This window comes from Haliotis cracherodii, unplaced genomic scaffold (assembly GCF_022045235.1).
Source record: "Haliotis cracherodii isolate W230 unplaced genomic scaffold, xgHalCrac1.p SCAF_8, whole genome shotgun sequence".
NCBI lineage: Eukaryota > Metazoa > Mollusca > Gastropoda > Lepetellida > Haliotidae > Haliotis > Haliotis cracherodii.
In genome coordinates this window covers 39990479-40014201 of record NW_027266341.1, presented here as the reverse complement: position 1 = coordinate 40014201, position 23723 = coordinate 39990479, and the positions used below count along the sequence as shown (strand labels likewise).

General features: G+C 38.7%; 1 protein-coding gene across 5 annotated transcripts in view; it reads right to left on the bottom strand.

The window, feature by feature from the left end:
• Nucleotides 1–10253, bottom strand: part of LOC139449426 (neuronal PAS domain-containing protein 2-like) — a 55831-nt gene extending 45578 nt beyond the window's left edge. For all 5 annotated transcript variants that reach the window (XM_071230810.1, XM_071230811.1, XM_071230814.1 and 2 more), the window contains exon 1: nt 9996–10253. In XM_071230810.1, the coding sequence (XP_071086911.1) occupies nt 9996–10102 (107 nt within the window). In that variant the 5' untranslated portion in view covers nt 10103–10253. The remainder of the gene's footprint in view (nt 1–9995) is intronic.
• Between the last annotated feature and the right edge of the window lie 13470 nt (nt 10254–23723).

Sequence of the window (23723 nt, the reverse complement as noted above, 5' to 3'; positions counted from 1 at the left end):
GGAACAATGAGAATGTGCTACGGATCTGAGAATAGGCCACGGATTATAGTCCCGCCATATACCCGAGTCCTACACATATATATTGAATGAAATCTTGAAAAAAATTAATATAATAGATTTCAAACATAAGTCTCGATATACAATGAACACTTTTTATAACCAGACTGAGCAATAACAGGACAATCCTGTGTATTTCACTATGAATTTGTTGACATGAAATTTCCATGCTCACAGTAATTTCTCTGAACAAGACCATATACATCTGATACATTAATAATTAAATTCAAATACAGTGTTCCCTCTCTATTGCGCTCTTCAATATACTCTTTTATAGCGCGCAGTAAAGCATTCCTTCCAAAATTTACTAACATAAACTCAAGTTTTCCAATGACACAATGTTTTCTCCATCTCAGAAAACATTATCAGCTGATCACCGCAAAAATGTAACACGGGAAATACCAGTCAACAAATCCGAAAAGAAGTACGCAATTAAATCCTATTATTATAATATCTGGTTATAAACAAATTGTTCATTGCTTATCTGGATTATTGTTTGTAATATATCTTATTAATCGTATTCAAAATTTCATTAAATAATTTTAAAGAATGTTTACAATAATTTCAGCGAAATTGTGTGAGAAGTGATCGGTAGATCGCACAACTCACCCTTATTTACAGCAACCACGGTCAGATTACCGCTTTTGACGCCTTGAAACGAACTTTATTTGCAAGAGAATGGATACACATATCATAAATGCTGTACCATGGCTCGCTAAAAGTCATATTTGAGGCAGTTTGAGTGTTAAATGTCAACATAACATTTTCGCAAGCGAAATACATGTAGCGCAGGAAGTTCCTACAGTGACTGGTCAAATTGTTCCATCAGAAAAAATATCCTGCATACCACCTGTACCAAATTGCTACGCTTATGATTCTTATCATTTTAAATATATATATAGTGGAAGCTGCAACTAATATAACACGATATTGGTATATATTATTCCTGATATAATAATAACTTCAAATACAATTTTTTCCGACAATTGCATCAAAATTCTTTGAAGTTGTATCATTGGGTGCTTTATAACTGAATCACCAGTAGATTGGGAGGAAACGTGCATAGCTGATAGCTATTTCCGGCTTAGTTTACGAGAAAATACACACGTAATCTTAATCTCAGCATATAAAACAATGCCTTGGAGAGCAGGAAATGCAATTTGAAAGGTATATCATCATGTCTAGTAATGTTTAATGTCAAATTTAATACTTTTATTGACCAAGTTTGTTACACCTGTATATTCACCTGAACTCGCTGAAGTGATATGATGTGTTTCTTTGAAAGTGCATATTAATACTCAATAAATCTTTTTTTACCCTATGAATCATAAACAATTTTTATTCTAATCATTTTTAAACTCTGAAAGGTGCAACGTAGATCGTGTTAGGTAGGCAGAGCATGTGTACTGTTCTGTTGTACATCTACCACCTACGACTCGACCTTCGTTAAAGAGGCACTGATCTAAAGCAATTCCCTGGGACTGGTTGTTGCCTTTGTTATTGTTTTTTCCCGTGAGTACAAGGATGATATAGCAGAAACCTAGACTGGTTTGCGACCTGTGCTACGCAATTCGTAAGCACATTTGTCACTTTTATTGATAGTATAAGGGCGTATGGTCACATTGATCAACAAAATGAAATACAGTTTCGAAAATGATATGGAAATGTAGGTATCTTTGTGGGTAGCATTGGTAACGGTGACGAAGTTTTGATAGGTCACATGCTTGGTAATTGGGTAATTGTGCGATTTTCATTTACACTATTTTGACTTGCAACACAAAGTAAATATTTCTCCTGAGCATTGCTTATTTTATCGTGTTTATATTTTTAAAGTCAAAATGTGTAAAATTTTCACTTTTAGGAAATTTATTAAACTCCTGAATATTCAGTTATTTTACAAATTGACTGAAAAATTTATTATGACAACGAATTCCAAACATTTTTATGTTTAATATCATCACCAAGAGACTGAAAATGTTGTCCTTGTTCGAGGACTGTATCCCTGAATATCTACTCAAAGGTACAATATCCCAAACGTCTGCAGCTGCACAAAGAAACATATTCGATTTCACGTGTCTCTGTAACAATCAAATATTTTAAAAGATATATATTGTTTCGGGATATTATAACCTGTGTTCGTTTCTAAACTGATCACTTTGATTGTTTCAGGTGTTTCACATAGATGTCAAGCCTCAAAGGTTGGCTGAGAAAGCCCACGTGACAACTATTTTCACAACGTCCACGGTTCCTAAAAAAATCCATTGAGTTAGATAACAATGAGCAATTAATCAACGTATTATCGGTTAACCCTTTGAACAAAATATGTTGTTTTTACATCGGCACTTCACGCCATGATATGAGTGTATTCCCTTTGTTTTAGTAAACCTAGACATGTAAACACTCACTTTTGACATATCCACCATGCAAGAAAACCATGATAACAGTGATTAATCAATCAACGTATTTTCTGTTAATCCTTTGATGACTACGAATGATCCGTTGATTTACGAAAAAGGAAAATAAACTGATCATTCATCTCTTGCTGGGCTGCCACGTGCATATTACATAATACACATTTTACCTCACTTCAAACCTGAATTTAGATTGCATAATTACCCCAGACACAATAAATCCCAAATGGGAACCTTTGTCAGGTAATCTAAGTGGTGCTACCACTTATTGTACCTATAATAAATTCATTAACTGAGCATCAAATGAATGACTACAAATACAAAGGTGTAGGGTTATACCAGAAAACGTGGATGACAACAAGGGAGTAGTCATGGTAGTAATCGTATTATCAACGCAATCCCAAACCCGAAAATGCTTTCACTGCATTGATACTTTATTTTCAACTATAACAATCAGGGGTATTTCCAAATGACGACAACCGATGAGCTCCGTCGTTCTTTTTGCCTGTTTGTTTAGGCTGAAGAAATTAATTAACATGCGCCCTATGTCAAAATCTTAATAGATCAGGGGTAACCAATCAATGTTCAAAAATGGATAAAACAAACATTGCCTCCAAGTTTGTCACGCTCAGTTGCATTACGTATCATCCGGGTACTCACGGGGGAAAAAACAATAACAAAGGCAACAACCAGTCCTGGGGAATTGCTTTAGATCAGTGCCCCTTTAAACCGCTGATCATCTATAACGCTCATCAATTATTTGGACCCTGAATGTAGCGTTGTAGCGAGGGATCACTGTAACACAGAACATATGTGTTGAGCCCCACTGCTAACTATACATATACCAAATTTTATAACATTTCAAATAAAACTAGTGCCAAGAAAAATAACAGGGATCATGTTAAGATAGGATCATTCAACGTTTCAGCTCCATTGGGCTTGTAGTGACAGAGGAGACATCGAAAAAGTAAAAGTTAACGGATGGACTACAGCACTGACAACTAGGTGGACCATGGCCTGACCTTGATTAATGGCCATAAATAGAATTTTCAACGACAGATTTGGATTCATTAATATCAAATCTTAGTGCTCGCCACTGCTAAAAAAAGATCTGAGGACAGACCAATTAAATGACTAACAAGAAGTCAACATCAGCCGATCAAAAAGCAGTTTTCTCAAGCAATACAGCACTAGTTTCAAACTTGTGACTTTTATTCCAGACTACACTTTGAAAAATATTGTGACAAAATTCTCGATTCAAAATTTGAAAACTGAACAAAAGAACATTCTGGGATGTCTAATAGATGGACGCGATTGTATGACAGTACTTCCTATGAGGCTTTGCAAAGTCTCTTCCATTCAAATGTTTATCCCACTGAAGAAAGAGATAGAAAATGATTTTGACGGAATCAAGCTCAGTGAGCTAAAAATAAGGTTTTATAAGAACCACGTTAGGATCAAGATTAACCTCAAGCTATCGTTCATAAAATAAGAAACCTGACCAAGATTTAACTGAAGGGACATGTTTCTAGTTAATAATCTATGTAACCATAATGATTAGGCTGTTTCAACATCCATGTTTATGTTGATGAATTCTCAAGCAGCCTTTGTAATACAGACATCTTCATACAGTAACGTCTAACTGCCAAATATTCAGCAGCTCAAGAATCACACAACTCCCAAGTGAAGCTACACATCTTTACTCATTGAAACTCACATATAGAACTAACCACTTGTGTCACAAAATGATGTCTGTAAATCTTATCCTCATAATCATGATAATTCAGTTAAGCCCCCAATACACGATGAAAGATCATATCTGACAGTTTTATTTTGATGGGTTAGGGCTAGGGTTGATGGAGAACTCTCTGAGAAATGGTAAAAGGCAGTAACAAAGAAAAATAAACATCTATACACAAAATCAAACTCACTTGCATATGTTGGAAGAATCCAGATGTATGTGTTCATCTTTTACTATCCCCATCATGCACATAGCTCAAAGAATTAAACATTTGTTCGCCTACTTATAGAAACCAATAAACATAATAACATAATAATTAACATAACAAGTCGACGAAGTCATCTATACATCTATATGCCCCCCCCCCCCATTTTAACACGTTATGGTCCCAAACCAGGTAACTGACACAAAATTTCTCTTAGGCCATGTCAAAATAGCTGCAATGGAAATTCTAAAATAAACATTTATAAAACTCCTAAATAGCAAAAAGCACCAGTTCAGTATGTGCCTGGTAGACATGCAAAGTTTTGTAAGAAAGTATTTAATGGTTTTTGAGTTACGCTCCGGAAACGAACAGCACCCTTATCATGCTTATAGAACCTAAGTCCAACTTGTCGCCATGGAAACGTCAAAAATAAAACCTAATAAAACTCCTGAATAGCAAAAGGCACCAGTTCAGTATGTGCCTAGTAGACATGCAAAGTTTTGTAAGGAAGTATATAATGGTTTTTGAGTTATGCTCAGGAAACGAACAGCACCCTTATAGAACCTAAGTCCAACTTGTTGCCATGGAAACGTAAAAAATAAAAATTTACAACATTCCTAAATAGCAAAAGGCACCAGTTCAGTATGTATCTGGTAAACATGCAAAGTTTTGTAAGAAATTATTAAACAGTTTTTTAGTTATGCTCCGGAAACGAACAGCACCCTTATAGAACTTAAGTCCAACTTGTTGCCATGGAAACGTAAAAAATAAAAAATCATAAAAATCCCAAATAGCAAAAGGCACCAGTTCAGCATGAGCCTGATAGACATGCAAAGTTTCGTAGAGAAATATTTAACGGTTTCTGAGTTATGCTCCGGAAACGATTTCGTGATGCACACACACACACATGGACGGAACCCATTTCTATATCCCCCGCCAACTTCGTTGGGGCGGGGGATAATAATGACATGTACAATGAAGCATGATTATGCCACCTACATTGTACAAATTGAAAGTGTTACAACTATCCCAAAATCACAGCCATCAAACAAAATTATGATTATACACCCAAAAAATATTGACATATCAACCAAATGTTAAATGTAAACAATTAATTTAGTGACATGAATAAACGTATAGGAGCATGAAAAGTACCGGTACTCACACCATGCACACTGGGGTTAGCTGCAGATTTGCCATTTTGAAACCATGTGCATCAAACACGAATCAGGGACAAGAGCTCTAAACACTGGGGTATTCATCATGTTCATTATACATATTTAGGATGTATTACGATGTATTTAAGGATTAACTGTGTATTTTTTTTCGGTTCATTGAGGTATGAATGAAAAAAACGATGTGCAAACTGTTTGAATCCGCATAGCAGATTCTTACAAAAGTTTGCACATAGGGTTTTTTATTCATACCTCAATGAACCGGAAAAAAATACAGTAAATCCTTATATTTAAATTCGACAATGAAAACATGTGTTATGTACAATAGTTTCTGTAAAATAGGTTATATAAATCAAAGAAGACAAACATGTTGAGATTGATAATCATTCAACGTATAAGAATACATACCATGGCATGACATGGATCTGGTGATTTTTTTATTTATGCACAAGACTATACACTCCAACAAATCAGTAGCCAATCAACGGAGAGAAGGATCAAAAGAAACTTCATAGGACCTGTCAATCAAGGCAAGAGGCAAGAAGCACTGCAACAGCCAAACTAACGAACTGAAACAAATATGTTCATGATGTTCGGGAGAAGGTGGCTTTTTCAAATGACATTGTCATTTACCGCCAGATTCGAACATTAGTTCCCTGAAAATGGGAAGACACATTTGGAAATGTGAGGGTTAGAAATGAAATACGAAGACATGAAATTTGTGGAACCCAAGCGAGTGGCCAAAAAATAGGCAAGCAAGCCTGCACATTTGCTGTTTCATTCCTTCTTGGCCTTCGGTCTCAAGCGGTAGTTTGGACAATGAAAATTCATGAATTTTGCTATATGTCCTGTGCATGATGATACACGTGAGTAGAAATAAAGGAAGTCCTTCGTCTGTCAATTGTAATTCCCAGATATTCCATAGTAATAAAAGTAGTCTCCTTTGGTGGACGTGCCTTAATGTTTTACATTCATTGACAAATTAATGCAATAACATGTGACCACTTCAGCTGATCAGATGCAGGAATTACAATGAACACAACGAAAATTTAGTTATTACGATACCTGTACAATGTCACTGCTTTCACTGTATCATGCGAGAGAGTGGGAATGATGTAAATAAGGATACTACACTAACCAATCAGCGTAAAAAAATACATATCGTCACTGCCTTGAAATATATTGCAGACATACAGACGGATGCCCAGTCTCTCGTTACGCTCAGTAGCCAGCTAATTCACTCAATGCTGCTGATGCACCTTAACAGGCAATGTCAGACTGCATGGTAAAAGCCACAACCTAATGCTCCTTTAAACTTTTGAAGTTAAACATCAAGGAGTCTGGACAGCACTGAAAATTCTTATCGCAAAATGCCAACAAATCAACCTTAAAGGAATAAATAATTAACCCACCACACCACTTCCAATGACCATCAATCCAACTGAGTTAAATTACAATATTGACAGATGTGTCTGTAGCACTGCATCATTGAATACATATGTTTAGGAAATGACAACTGATCTATCATTACTTAGTTGAATGAATATATGTACAATGGAGCAGTCATGGTCATCTCTGATCATGCTGATGTAACACTGCATCACGGAACATACCGGTATACTTCAGGGTATGACAAGGTACATCAGTGCTTAGACACAAAGTTATGTTATATACTGTCCATATATCAATCACCATGGGACATTGACGGATGCACTGGTTTAACAGTGTTCCCACTGGTTTTTAAAGCTACTGGTCCCAGGGACTGCTGGTTAAAAAAAAAGACAAAGAAAACGGCTTTGTGGCGGCTTGCACCATCTCTTTGCTCTTTAATGGAAGATTTCTGACTATAAAACCCACCAGTGAAACCATTCTGCTCTTCACACACGCATGCACACACGGACGGAACCCATTTCTATATCCCCCGCCAACTTCGTTGGGGCAGGGGATAATAATGACATGTACAATGAAGCATGATTATGCCACCTACATTGTACAAATTGAAAGTGTTACAACTATCCCAAAATCACAGCCATCAAACAAAATTATGATTATACACCCAAAAAATATTGACATATCAACCAAATGTTAAATGTAAACAATTAATTTAGTGACATGAATAAACATATAGGAGCATGAAAAGTACCGGTACTCACACCATGCACACTGTGGTTAGCTGCAGATTTGCCATTTTGAAACCATGTGCATCAAACACGAATCAGGTTAAAAAAAAGACAAAGAAAACGGCTTTGTGGCGTCTTGCACCATCTCTTTGCTCTTTAATGGCAGATTTCTGACTATAAAACCCACCAGTGAAACCATTCTGCTCTTCTGCTGCACCAAAATCCTGCAAATCATGAGCTTGTTGCAACATTCATCAGTGGAAACAATCAAGAAACAGACACTGAAGCAGACCAACTTGACATTTCATACTTTCCTACAAGACTTTTAATAGCATTAACAGCAAGTAACATGTATATCAACTGTTAAATAAACTGTTACTGCTAATTTCCAAGACAAACTGACACACCTACGTCAGTCAGGACAACCATTAGACAGTAGGCTGTTTTGAAGCCATTGTGGACATTTTCAACTATCACAAGGTGGATCCAGCATTTTTGAGAGGGAGGGTCCAAATTACAAAATTACTCTCTAATAATTGACATCGCATTGAGTGATGTTCTCATTGTTTCAGGTATAGCAATCACACATCTATGGTTTGCTCAGCAAGCCTTACGTCACTTTCGCACATGAAACTTGCCCACCTGTCTGTTCTATGAGCAACTGGTCCTCCTTGGTATGGGATGGCGAAAAATGTCAACAATATGATGATCGTTTGTTAAACAAATTTTTTATTCGGGTGTCCAAAATTATGAGACAAACAATCAGAGTTGGTCTGTTCAATTCATGTCGCTGTGCACATTTTGGTTTTGTTGCAATTATTAGATTTTGAGTTAGTGAGCAATTCATCAGTCTCAGATGGAATCAAACGGACTGTAGATAAATACATAACATCAGTGTCTCAAACACATCATACTTTTTTCCTCTGTTTTGGTGGGGATGGGGTTAGCTGAGCAGATGGATGATTGACAGCACACAGGAAGTCTACTGTGAATTCAAGCTCTCATGTGATTTGTTAATAGCAGAGCAGTCATCCAATGAAAAAGTGATAAAGCTGAAACCTTACAAAGGACTCTGCATCCAGCTGACATTTTCAATGTTTATAGACAGACTTTTGTCGCTTCAATATTAGATTATCCAAACAATTCAGATTTGTTTGCCTAGATTTTACATATCTAACTATACAGCAAAAACACTGTGCTTGAAAAAGTAGCAGTTAATAGGATTTTCTAAATTCAGAGTTAATATTCCTTTAACAATGACTCCGACCATGGACACTTAATACGAGTCTATATTTATAGGTCCATATATTTAGGGTCCATGCTCCGACTGATCACTTGACTAAATGACTCAGCAGTGAAAAACAATGAAAGTGAAGAAGTGAAATCTACAAAGACACACAATACATTACGAAGAACGCATTACTATTCACCGGTCACTTGCATCTGAACACATGAACTTGTTATTCCACTGTTGACACTTAGGTGTTTGCTAGTTTCATTTGCCTCATTGTACTGGTTGTACTTGCAGTAGAACTGATATAAATACAACATATATATGAAATTTATTTTCCGATTTTCACCATCCAATTCATGTGGAAAAACATCAACTACACATAACCCCAAAATATAGATGACAAGTAACAGTGATTCCCCCTCCGTAGAAAGTACTTGTGTCCTCGACAACGGACTCGCGCTGAAACCGACTTGGCCCCGAGTACTTGAGTACCCGGTAAAGCCCTCGTAATACTAACACATACCCACTGAAGGTATTATCATCGATTAATGGTTGATATGAACATTCACAGTATAGTTGTAATATACAGCATTACATCAGGATACTTCGTTCCATAATATCACATAGCCAGCTGATAGCTATATGTCGTACTGTCACACAAACGATACAATGTATCATACATACATGATGCCAAAATATGGAAGGGTACAGAACTGAATATCATTCATTTCCAATTCATCAAGCAAGTGTTAGTTTTATTGACAAGTTTTCTAAATGTCTTCTGGGAGATATTGTTGGTCTCTCAGTGAAATGTCAATCTCCTGCAACATGCCTATAACCTGACAGCAATGTATACCACAAGGGGCGAAACATGCACCGGGGTCTAGTGCAGGAAATAGCCAGCTGTCTTTTGCAGCTCTCCATGCTTACACAGCGTGTTACTCGCTGTGCCCGTCCACAATCATGGTGTCATTCATGCATTTGGAATAACAGAGAGTGAAGTGTCAATATTGCGCCGTGTGTGGTGAACACTGATTGAGCGTGGACCCTACCTGTCGGTGTTCATGTTGGAGCTAATGGAAGAGCTCGCCTTCATACTCTTTACACTGCTGCACTTGGTGGGAAGAGGAATTAGGGCTATACGTTTTCCGTAATTCATTTTGCCGTGGGGCAACCCTTTCCAGATTGTAATCCCAGTGACAAAAGGTACACTCCAATTTGTCTAGGTATTACCTAAACATTTAAACATCACACACATTGCTTCCGCCATTAGGTTGTATATGTTTATCACACCACCAATCAGGCGTCCTTTCTACTGATAGCACAACTCGTCCGCGCGTGCGCGAAATACGATGTAAAACTCTTTGCCGGGATGTACGTGTATACATTGCGGTAGGTCTTAGTCATCGCTATGGCCCCGACGCTGCACTGAGTACACAATGGCCTTCGGGAAGAGGAATGCTTATAGTTATATAAATAGATTTTTTTCCAGCGTACAGAAATTTATGGGTTATATAAAATTAGAAAATTCTTATTTGAGTGTGAGATTAGTATTTAAAATATACTATTTTAGAAACAAAATTTTGTTAGACCAAATTAGTGTACTAAAATTTCATTGAACAATGATAACCCTTTTTCTGATATGTACGAGGGGTGTTCATTAAAGATTTCCCCTGACCCACTTCCGATGGACCTAGCGGAATGAAACTTGGCATAGGTATTAGTCTTTCTCCACATAGGAACCACCAAGAGTTACACACTTCTCCCATCGTTTTATGCAACTATGGAGACCTCGATTGTAAAGGCCCTCATTTTGCGTCTCAAACCAGGACTTGACTTCAGAAATCAGTGTTTCATCATCTGTGAAACGTTTTCCCTTCAAAAATGACGTCATGGTTGGAAAGAGGTGGAAGTCAGATGGTGCAAGGTCAGGAGAGTAAGGAGGATGTGGAAGGATTTCATAGCCATAGGACCGCGCTTCTGTCTGGGCAACATGAGAGTTGTGTACTAGAGCATTGTCTTGCAGGAGACGGACACCCTTGGTCAGCATGCCTCCCCTCTTAAGCTTGATAGCGTCCCGCAATTTCCGCAGCAGTGAAGCATAATAAGCTCCTGTAATTTTAGTACCCTTTGCCAAGAAATCCATCATCACTAATCCGTGCTGGACCCAAAACACCGTGAGTATGACCTTGCCTGCAGAGGGTTGGACATGCACGTGCCTTCTTTTGGAGTGGTGACTCCACATGCTTCCATTGCATCGACTGAACTTTAGTCTCAGGATCATAGTGATAGACCCATGTTTCATCCTGTGTGATAAGTCTGTCAAAAATTTTGCCTGGGTTTTTTTTGCACATGTCCAAAAGATCCTTTGAGCGATTGACTCGTTCCTGCTTTTGGAAAGGTGTGAGCAACCTGGGAATCCATCGTGCAGACACCTTATGCATGTTCAAATTGTCATGGATGATTTTTTCCACAGACCCTACACTAATCTTGACATCTTGTGCTAACTGGCGAACAGTTATACTTTGGTCTGCCAAAATTGCGGTCTCCACTTGATGGATAGTGTCCTCATCAATGGCTGAATGGGGGCGACAAGGAATGGCAGCTGTTTCCACAGATGTCCGACCACACTTGAACTGTCGATGCCAGTGTTTAACAACGTCATATGATGGGGCATCTTCCCCATAAGTTGCTTTCATTTAATCGAAAGTTTCTTTTGGTGTGCGACCTTTCAAATATAAAAACCTAATCACTGCTCGGTATTCTACTGGCTCCATTGTCACACCTTACTCGATCATAAAACCTGTAAAAGTGGTAAGATTGATAGTTCGGTGCTGCAAATTCAGACATAACCCATAGATACATGTATCATTACACATGTGAAATTTCAACCAAATATGATAACCCTAAGTGGTTTAGGGGAAATCTTTAATGAACACCCCTCGTAGTTCACGAAGAAGCGAAAATGGGGCACATTTATTATCTCAAAGATTGTATTGCTGACATACTTTATAGTTATTTTATGTATCTAGTTTTGTGATATTAAATCTCAATTTTGATTTGATTATTTGTTGAGGCGTTTTTATCCACACACTTTGCATGGAGGGGAGTGATTGCCCTGCTCTTTGTTGACGTGTTTGAGCTATTGTTTCTTTTTTCTGTATTTTTATTTCTTATTCGCTTTTTTACTTATCATACGACACTGACCGCAAAGTATGTCTTGTTTTATATGTATTACACAAACACACACACACACACACACACACACACACACACACACACACACACATCCTCCCCATTATTGACGCGCGTCGCTAGTCGTATATATCCAATGTATACATATTTCTGTCGTGCACACTAGATTCTCCAATATCAACAAAGCGTCGTGTTTGCGTATTTGTTTTCTTTTATCAAACTGTTAATTGTTGTTATTCATGTGTTGCACATTAGGAAGAAAAGAAGAAGAATATTTTATTTTGATGTCACATATTGTACATGTCACATATACACATATACTGTATATAGTTCATTAAAATATTCATTGGTAGCAAATGTACAATATCTGGACAGAGGGCCTTTGAACCACCCAGATCTATAATAATAATAATAATAATAATAATAATAATAATAATTAAGGTAATACATTACCATCTTGCCACGTTGTGGCCAAAAGACACCACACACATGAGTATATTAATTAATAAAGATGCACAAAATCAGTCACACATGCACCAAACAAATAAAATCTTACCTCTCCTCAATACATTCACATCATAGGCGTACCTGTCATCCGTCCACTTAAAAGGAAGGGGGGGGGGGGATACGAATGCATACAAACCGCAACCATCTATCAAAGTATACCAAGCTAAGTTTACCATGTACATACTTCCACACGTTCATTCTTTTCATATAAACATCTTTCACGTCAGACATATAGTACATATTTACCATCACACACTATGTAAAATATCACAGAATATATGAGAAACAAAGGTGTAACATTTACCCCGTGATCAAAACACTAAATGTTTACATTAATGATGTAACAAAATCTGTAAATCTACCTAATTCTGTTTCTAATGGCAGAGTGCCGCAGCGCAGCTTTCTCGTTACACTGCGTTGAGATCTACTCATGATAGCAGAAACATATGTTTCAACAGTCAAGGTGTCCTTTATCAGTCTACTAGTATATGTACGCAACTTGTTGCCTTTTGTGGAGACCTCTGTCATTCAGCCAATCGTAACTATCTAATGATAACAAAAAGTGTTTGGCAAGGTTGAAATCTAAACATGAGAGATTATACAAATCGGCAATTGGTAACTTCAAACTATTGAGCAAGGGTGGTAAAAACATTATTATTCCAAGATGTGATAGGCTGGACTAACCTTCTATACTGAGTATTATAAACGTGATAAGCCAAACCACCAACTGACTTAAATTAACAAATCAAAACACCAGGTACCCGATTAGCATATTTAGCAATTTCTTTTGCAGTAAATTTCAAGTCAAGATTTTCATGTAACCAAATCCCAGATAGTTGTAAGCATGAGCAGTTTCTACCTCTTCACAACCAATCAAAAACTTAAAGTCGGATCTTTTAACAGAACATGGACGATAATGAACAACCGTAGTTTTCTGAATGTTTACAAGTACATGCCACTGTGAACACCAGTTTGTCCACACATTCTAACATTCCTTGTAAAGAATGCTCGCCTGGTGCAACAAGATCGATATCATAAGCGTACATCAAAATACTAAGAAAATAATTATTTAACTGGATGCCTCAATTTAAAATGTTCATTTCAACGGCTAGATCATTAATTAACACTGAAAACAAAGTTGGCGCCAAAACGCAACCTCGCCTAACGCCAGACTACAGAGAAAACTGGTCAGAGTTAACATCATTCACACGTACACATGACCAACCGTCATCATACATGTACATTGCTTGAACTGCATGTAGAAATTTACCTTAAACTCCAAGTTTAATCAATTGATACCAGAAACAATTACGATCTAGTTTATCAAAGACTTTAATGGAATCAATATAACATACAAATGTAGATTGCTTGGACAGGTTCCTGTTATTTATAACAGAGAATAAATTGTTTTTATGTTTTGCGTCTTTTGCTTTGAGCGGAACCCATCTGGCTCATCCGCCAGTATATTATTACACTCTAACCATTCATTAAAACGGATATTCAAAATTTCAGAATATATCTTGCATACAGAAAGGACGGACATACCATGGTAACCATGTGTGTCACGAGGATCAGTATCTGATTTCTTAATTAAATTAAATAAACTGGATCGCCATACATCAGGGCAAATCGTATTGTCAAAGGAGTATTTAATTAATCTAAGCAAAATGTCAATACGTGTACAATTTTTTAACGATTCACTTGGGAGTAGATCAAATCCAGCTGCCTTCCCACGTTTTGCACGTGCAACTGCACTCTCAACCTCTGATAAGGCGATCGGAGAATCTAGGTCACTAGTGTCAAACACATTTTCTTATGTCACCTGGCTGTTTATCAACTCCTCACAAACCTTTTGTAAACTACAGTCATCAAAACTAGGCGAGGCACCATCAAGTAATAGGGGACTATATTCATCCATTCATTTATTCAGAACAACCTTCCTATTACCGTAGATACAACACTATCGTGCATTACTTCCCTGTGAATACCTATTTTACCGATCGCCTTCCAAAAACTACGCCAGTCGCAGTTACTGTAATTGTCTAACAAGCGTTGTTGTTCATTCAGTTGATATGACCTCTTAAACTTACGTAACAATTTATCAAAACTTTTTCTTTCTAAAACAAAAGTGTTTTTAATAGATTTTCTTTTAACACGAGATTTACAATTTAGCAACAGCTTTCCGGCAGCACAAGCTTAATCCCACCGCAATTCGTTACACCAGTATGGCTTATAAAAGGATTTACACTTTTGATTTCAAGGTTGTAATGGACAAGCTAAAGCACATTTATCAAATTCAGAGTGCATTAAAGAAACACATTCAGTGTAGGCTGCGTTTATATCTCCAAGACTGGACAACTTGGTTTCATACTAGACAACACATAGACGGCTCTGCAATCAACTATATACCTAATGTGCAACACATGAATAACACCAAGTAACAGTTTGATAAGGGAAAACAAATACGCAAACATGACGCTTTGTTGATATTGGAGAATATAGTGTTGTCTAATATTTTTCTGAAAAACCTATTATGACACCGTATATACGGCAACTAAAGACACTATAACTAATAATAAACACCACTACTGGAACTGGTTAGTCGAGATCGTTATTCGGTGACAACACTGGTATAAACAAAACCTTACATTCTTTAGATGTTAGCACAGTTATCATCAATATAGCTATGTGCAACCCAGTGTAGTTATATTAGATGTTACATGACGTGTATCAGCTTAGGCTCAACATTATCACTATTTGGTATCATTACTAATTCGACGATTTAGTAGGAGCAGTAGCAGTAGTAGCTGTAGTAGTATAGTCAACATTATCGCTATTTAGTAATATTACTAATTCTACGATTTAGTAGTGTTATCTGGCAGTGTAAATTAGAGTTAAACAATTATTGTAACCGTATTACATTGTTTCTGTTGAAATTCAGTAGAAGTTCATTGCATTGTATTTGGACAATGATTATTTGTCAGGAATGTTGTACTATTTAATGTAAGCTGTGGTGAGGAAGTTATTATATTTAGATGCCTCGGTACCCGTTGGCTTATGCGAAACTTGCTTAAAACTAATCCTAGCACCAATTAACACAACGACGGACTCTTCTGCTGACAAATTATCAGAAAATGAGGCCAAAGTGACAAGAACTTTAACAGCATTGTTGAAACAAGAAACTGCAAACACAAGAAAGGAGTTTTACTTACAAATGACAAAGTTAGATGAGATATCCGATAACTAGAAAATTCCCATACAATATCAACTGACAATCATACAAAGAGTCTGGAAGCTGTTACAAGCCAGGTGAATACGCTACAGACTAAATTCGCGGATGCTGTGAAAAAGACAGTGATTGTGACTTAGATCATATTATTGTCATTCGAAATGTTCAAGTCGAGAATCAAAGGATACAAACGTCACAATCCAAATTGTTACCAAACTATTTCGAGACGGCTTGAAATTTACTGATGTGCGGGTGGCATGTGCAAAGCGGATGACACGAAAGGATAATAAGCCAGGGATTGTTTTTGTGACACTAGAGACAGTCGAACATAAGAGAAAGTTGATGTTGTACAAGAAGAATCTGCACGTCAGTAAAGACTATTCTCTAGAGAGGACTTGACCTCAAGAAGGAATATGCAAATAATGATAATAACGAACTGGGACATGGTAAAAAGCGACGTTTCCATGGAAAATGTCTCGTAGCAACCAAAGAATAGGCGTCAGTGGGTTTGGATACTGGAATACAGGCGGATGGTCACAGCGGGAATCTTCTAACAAATAATTTAGAGAATATTTTTTTATAAGCGGATTCTTACAAACGTATTCACTTCGGATTTTCGATTCATACCTCAATGAACCGAAAACAATCCACAGTCATTCCTTATAATTAAATTCGACAACGAAAATAAGCGTTATCGGCAATAGTTTAACTAAAAACAGTTGTACATATCAAAGCAGACAAAATGACGCGATTGATAAACATTCAAGGAGTAGGAATACATACTGTGGCGTGACATGAATCAGGTGGTTGTTTAATTTATGCACATAACATGACATGCCTACAGTCATTAGCTAATCAACAAAGAATGGGATTAAACTAAAGTTCACGGGACCTGTCAATCAAGGCAAGAGGCGAGAAGAACTGCGACAGTCAGACTGTATCGAACCAGACCAAATATGTCCGGGAGAAGGCGGCTTGTCACGACGTAAATTGTAATAAAAAGGTAAATTGCAATACTTGCAGCAAATTGTAATAATTTTGACGTAAATTGTAATAACAACGTTAATTGTAATAATATTTGACGTAAATTGTAATACGCAAATTGTAATAAAATTGACGTAAATTGTAATAATCTCTACTTGCGGTAAAATGTAATAAATTCTTAGCATTTAGATTAGCATTTAGACTTAAATGTTACAGCTAAGGAAATTGCTATATCTGCAGTGAGAGCACTCAGCGTTAATAGGTAAGTTTAGATCGGTTGGCGGCATGCCTTACCAGGTATTTAATAGTATGTATAATAATCCAGCCCATTTTGTCATACGGCTCAACTATATGTTGGGTCGGAGAAATCAGATGCACCAATAACATTCAGAAAAAAAATTGTCGGTTTTTTCTTGGTGTGTGTAGAACAACTCCTTATATGGCGGTCCGAGGTGACATTGGCCCGGTGTCGTGTTTCATTCAACACTGTATTGAAAGTATTCGTTTTTAGAGGAGAGTATATACTATTCCATCCTATTGTATCATTAGTTCTTTTAAAACTTGGTCTTTTCGAAACTGTAAATCTGGGAGAATGATGTTATCAAATTGCTAAAATTCTACAAATACCACAGGGTAATATACATTATTGTTCGTTTCCTGATATTAAAGAAAAACTAATTTAGTTTGATCACGAAATGTGGCTAGGAGGCCTTTGGGATAACAGAGGCTTAGCTAACTGTAATAAGCTGAGGACATACAAGCAGTTTAAAACTACTCCCTCTCTCTGAAGCATTTCGTTCGCACTGGTATGTGTAGATCCCAACGTGTAGACTAACTAAAGCCTAGGAAATCTTTATGTTACACAACACACTTCTCTCCTCTTAAAGTAAAACAACTAATTTTACTGATGCTGATGTAGATTAGAGCTAGCTAGAGCTGGCTAGACTTTTGCATATATACTATCCAAAAAAAGAAAGCATAGGTGTTACTGATATGTCAAAACGAAAATAATACCTATTGTATTCATATTATCGTCAAAATATCTTGGACGTGACGTTAAACCCCATTCCACCACCAACACACCAGCCCAGGATCGCTACATCCGGGTCCTCCATTTGCGTGACCGTTCTGCTACGGGTGAGAGCACTGCAGCCAGGGTGCCAGGACTTAGGAGGATATCAGACCAGACTGTACGGAACAGGCTGAGAGAACATGGACTGAGAGCCAGGAGACCCTACGTCGGGAACGTGCTACGTCGTCACCATCGTGCTCATCGTCTCCGTTGGTGTAACAACGTGACTGCCTGGAACCTTCGCAACTGGCGACGCATTTGGTTTAGCAATGAGTCCAGAGTCCTGTTGCAGAGACGTGATGGTAGGAACCGGGTCTACAGACGTGTTCATGAACGTTATGTCCCTAACTGCTTGCGTCAAGTGGACAGATTTGGTGGAGGGAGAGTGATGATGTGGGCGGCCATATCCTACCTACACTGATCGTACCGATCTTGTCCACGTCCAGGGAAACCTGACGGCTGTACGCTACAGAGACACCATCCTGCTACCACACCTCCTGCCAGCCACTGACGTCCAACGTGAGCTTTTCCAGCAGGACAACGCCCGGTCCCACACGGCACGTGTCACAATGACCTTTCTCGCTGCTAACAGTGGTAACGTGCTCCCCTGGCCGTCCCGTTCCCCGGATCTTAACCCAATAGAGCACCTGTTGGATGAACTTGATCGCCGTCTCCGTCAGCGTCAACATCAACCCCAAGCTCTCCAGGCACTAGGTGCATTTCTGCAGCAGGAGTGGCGGAGGATTCCCCAGGCCGTTATCCAGCGTCTCGTGCACGTGGTGGGCACAACAGATATTGATACTCCATTCACGTTTGAGGAAAATTGTGAATGCCTTTACCTCAAGTTATGGACATCATTGTATAGACATTGATCTCTCCTAAACGGATGTAACATTTCATGTACTCAAGTTTATTTCCTACCAAGTTATTCATGTTTGAATATACAACATCTTCTCAGCAAATACGGGTTATGCGTTTCTTTTTTTGAATAGTATATAATTAAGTTGGATTTGTTTTCATAAAATAAATATATTCAACAGTCATGGAGCAGGACTACCCAACGTGGTATATTAGCCAAATTCAGATGTGGAACTTTGTTGAGGTTGGGAGATTTACTAGACCCGTAACACCTTTAGAAAATCGTATATGCAAATACTGTAGAGATCACACTGTTGAGGATGAAGTACACTTTAAAGGAAGCTGTGATTTTTTTATTGAGTCATTAGATGGTCTTTATGGAGATCTGTAACCGAAGTTTATCGTACTTTTCCGCAGCTATCGATATCACCTAGTTGTACTTCTTAATGCGTTCTGATGCCATTGTTAAATTCCTGGCTGCATCTCTTTCTTTGATGTTAAGACTGAGGAAATCTACTGTGTTTACTGATATTTAATCTATACATATTGTATAATATTTACGATATGTTAAACGTGTAATTAGATGCATGCAATGCTACGTGAGTATGAGTACAGAATCATGAAGGCGGTTTATAATATAGTTATAGTGTTGGGGAATGGTGGGTGGAGGGTGTAAGTAAGCATGAACACGGATACATGAGGGCTGGTGTAGATATAGTTGGGTGGAGGTAGAGGTATGGTGAGAGGGGCGTGTATTTAAGCATGAACACGGATACATGAGGGCTGGTGTAGATATAGTTGGGTGGATGTAGAGGTATGGTGAGAGGGGCGTGTATTTAAGGATGAGTACGGATACATGAGGGCTGGTGTAGATATAGTTGGGTGGATGTAGAGGTATGGTGAGAGGCGTGTATTTAAGCATGAACACGGATACATGAGGGCTGGTGTAGATATAGTTGGGTGGATGTAGAGGTATGGTGAGGGACGTGTATTTAAGGATGAGTACGGATACATGAGGGCTGGTGTAGATATAGTTGGGTGGATGTAGAGGTATGGTGAGAGGCGTGTATTTAAGCATGAACACGGATACATGAGGGCTGGTGTAGATATAGTTGGGTGGATGTAGAGGTATGGTGAGAGGGGCGTGTATTTAGGATGAACACGGATACATGAGGGCTGGTGTAGATATAGTTGGGTGGATGTAGAGGTATGGTGAGAGGCGTGTATTTAAGGATGAGTACGGATACATGAGGGCTGGTGTAGATATAGTTGGGTGGATGTAGAGGTATGGTGAGAGGGGCGTGTATTTAGGATGAACACGGATACATGAGGGCTGGTGTAGATATAGTTGGGTGGATGTAGAGGTATGGTGAGAGGGGCGTGTATTTAAGGATGAACACGGATACATGAGGGCTGGTGTAGATATAGTTGGGTGGATGTAGAGGTATGGTGAGAGGGGCGTGTATTTAAGCATGAACACGGATACATGAGGGCTGGTGTAGATATAGTTGGGTGGATGTAGAGGTATGGTGAGAGGCGTGTATTTAAGCATGAACACGGATACATGAGGGCTGGTGTAGATATAGTTGGGTGGATGTAGAGGTATGGTGAGAGGGGCGTGTATTTAAGGATGAGTACGGATACATGAGGGCTGGTGTAGATATAGTTGGGTGGATGTAGAGGTATGGTGAGAGGCGTGTATTTAAGCATGAACACGGATACATGAGGGCTGGTGTAGATATAGTTGGGTGGATGTAGAGGTATGGTGAGAGGGGCGTGTATTTAAGGATGAGTACGGATACATGAGGGCTGGTGTAGATATAGTTGGGTGGATGTAGAGGTATGGTGAGAGGCGTGTATTTAAGCATGAACACGGATACATGAGGGCTGGTGTAGATATAGTTGGGTGGATGTAGAGGTATGGTGAGAGGCGTGTATTTAAGGATGAGTACGGATACATGAGGGCTGGTGTAGATATAGTTGGGTGGATGTAGAGGTATGGTGAGAGGCGTGTATTTAAGCATGAACACGGATACATGAGGGCTGGTGTAGATATAGTTGGGTGGATGTAGAGGTATGGTGAGGGACGTGTATTTAAGCATGAACACGGATACATGAGGGCTGGTGTAGATATAGTTGGGTGGATGTAGAGGTATGGTGAGAGGGGCGTGTATTTAAGCATGAACACGGATACATGAGGGCTGGTGTAGATATAGTTGGGTGGATGTAGAGGTATGGTGAGAGGGGCGTGTATTTAAGCATGAACACGGATACATGAGGGCTGGTGTAGATATAGTTGGGTGGATGTAGAGGTATGGTGAGAGGGGCGTGTATTTAAGCATGAACACGGATACATGAGGGCTGGTGTAGATATAGTTGGGTGGATGTAGAGGTATGGTGAGAGGCGTGTATTTAAGCATGAACACGGATACATGAGGGCTGGTGTAGATATAGTTGGGTGGATGTAGAGGTATGGTGAGAGGGGCGTGTATTTAAGGATGAACACGGATACATGAGGGCTGGTGTAGATATAGTTGGGTGGATGTAGAGGTATGGTGAGAGGCGTGTATTTAAGCATGAACACGGATACATGAGGGCTGGTGTAGATATAGTTGGGTGGATGTAGAGGTATGGTGAGAGGCGTGTATTTAAGCATGAACACGGATACATGAGGGCTGGTGTAGATATAGTTGGGTGGATGTAGAGGTATGGTGAGAGGGGCGTGTATTTAAGCATGAACACGGATACATGAGGGCTGGTGTAGATATAGTTGGGTGGATGTAGAGGTATGGTGAGAGGGGCGTGTATTTAAGCATGAACACGGATACATGAGGGCTGGTGTAGATATAGTTGGGTGGATGTAGAGGTATGGTGAGAGGCGTGTATTTAAGCATGAACACGGATACATGAGGGCTGGTGTAGATATAGTTGGGTGGATGTAGAGGTATGGTGAGGGACGTGTATTTAAGGATGAGTACGGATACATGAGGGCTGGTGTAGATATAGTTGGGTGGATGTAGAGGTATGGTGAGAGGGGCGTGTATTTAAGCATGAACACGGATACATGAGGGCTGGTGTAGATATAGTTGGGTGGATGTAGAGGTATGGTGAGAGGGGCGTGTATTTAAGGATGAGTACGGATACATGAGGGCTGGTGTAGATATAGTTGGGTGGATGTAGAGGTATGGTGAGAGGGGCGTGTATTTAGGATGAACACGGATACATGAGGGCTGGTGTAGATATAGTTGGGTGGATGTAGAGGTATGGTGAGAGGGGCGTGTATTTAAGGATGAACACGGATACATGAGGGCTGGTGTAGATATAGTTGGGTGGATGTAGAGGTATGGTGAGAGGGGCGTGTATTTAAGCATGAACACGGATACATGAGGGCTGGTGTAGATATAGTTGGGTGGATGTAGAGGTATGGTGAGAGGGGCGTGTATTTAAGCATGAACACCGATACATGAAGGCTGGTGTAGATATAGTTGGGTGGATGTAGAGGTATGGTGAGAGGGGCGTGTATTTAAGCATGAACACGGATACATGAGGGCTGGTGTAGATATAGTTGGGTGGATGTAGAGGTATGGTGAGAGGGGCGTGTATTTAAGGATGCGTACGGATACATGACGTCGGATAAAGTTATACAGTGTGAAGAATTTAGGGGAATGGTGGAAGGGGTAAGCATGATCAGGGATACAGAGGGCTGGTGTAGATATATTGAGATTGATGTGGTGTAGGGTGTGAGTGATGTATGTGTGCAAGCACGAGTACAAATACGTCCATATAGTGATATGATTGTTTGAGTTAGTTCAGTGGTTCAGGATGCATGTTTGCAGGTATGAGTGTGGATCACGGGAGGACATCCAGACTTGGGGCTTGGTTGTCGTTTTGTTTTGTTTGTTTGTTTTCTTTTACTCGCTTATAGTGTTTTCTTTTAATCTATAAAGGTTGTACGCACTTTAATGACTTCAATGTCTCATATGTCATACTGGCCGGGCATTGTACATATCTACCCAAACTACGTAGCAATCGTATGCTGTACAATGCGTGGCACTTTAATAAAAATCTTTCCACTGCTCTCACATTTTATATAGCAATAATAATAGTAGTTGTAACATGAAACACATTCAAACTGGTGCTCGTTAAAATACCGCTTTTCGACTTTTACCATTTTTTAAGAACAACGATTTAGTTTTTGCTGAGTTAACAGACAGGTGGTATTTATCACAAAAACAACTTCAAACATTAATTCGTTTTTGTAGCCCATAGACAGTATCTGATAAAAGGACGATATCATCTGCAAATAACAGCAAAAATACCTGTATGATATCAGGATGCAGCTGAGCCCTGGCGCACATGAAGATTCTATTTGTTCAACAAGCTCATTTATAAAATTAGGAAATAAGAAGGGGCTTAATACGCAGCCTTGTCTGAGCTCCGAAGGGCAATGAAAACTTTCAGATAATATGTTATTTGATTTAACACACCCCTTCACACAACTATAGATAGATTCAAGTGCATGTAACATCTTGGGTGAAACGCCCCTGTGTAATATAAACCATAATTTAGATCTGTTAACACAGTCGCAAGCTTTTTTGAAGTCCACAAAAAGCGCATAAAAAGTTTCACGCTTTTTTTAAAGGTAGTGTTAAATAGTAGTTTGTAAAATGAAAATATTATCTATTGTGCTATATCCTTTTCGAAATCCCGCTTGCGACTCCCTAATTTTGTCGTACGAATTTGCCCAAAATACTAATCTTGCAATAACAACTGATGTATAAAGTTTACTTAAAGTGCTTAAAAGGGAAATACGTCTATAATCGTGAGGATCAGATTTATCACCTGACTTATACAAAGGGACTATGATACCTGTACTCCATGATTCAGGGAAATAGGATGATTCAAAAATGACATTAAAAAACAATTCCATGGATG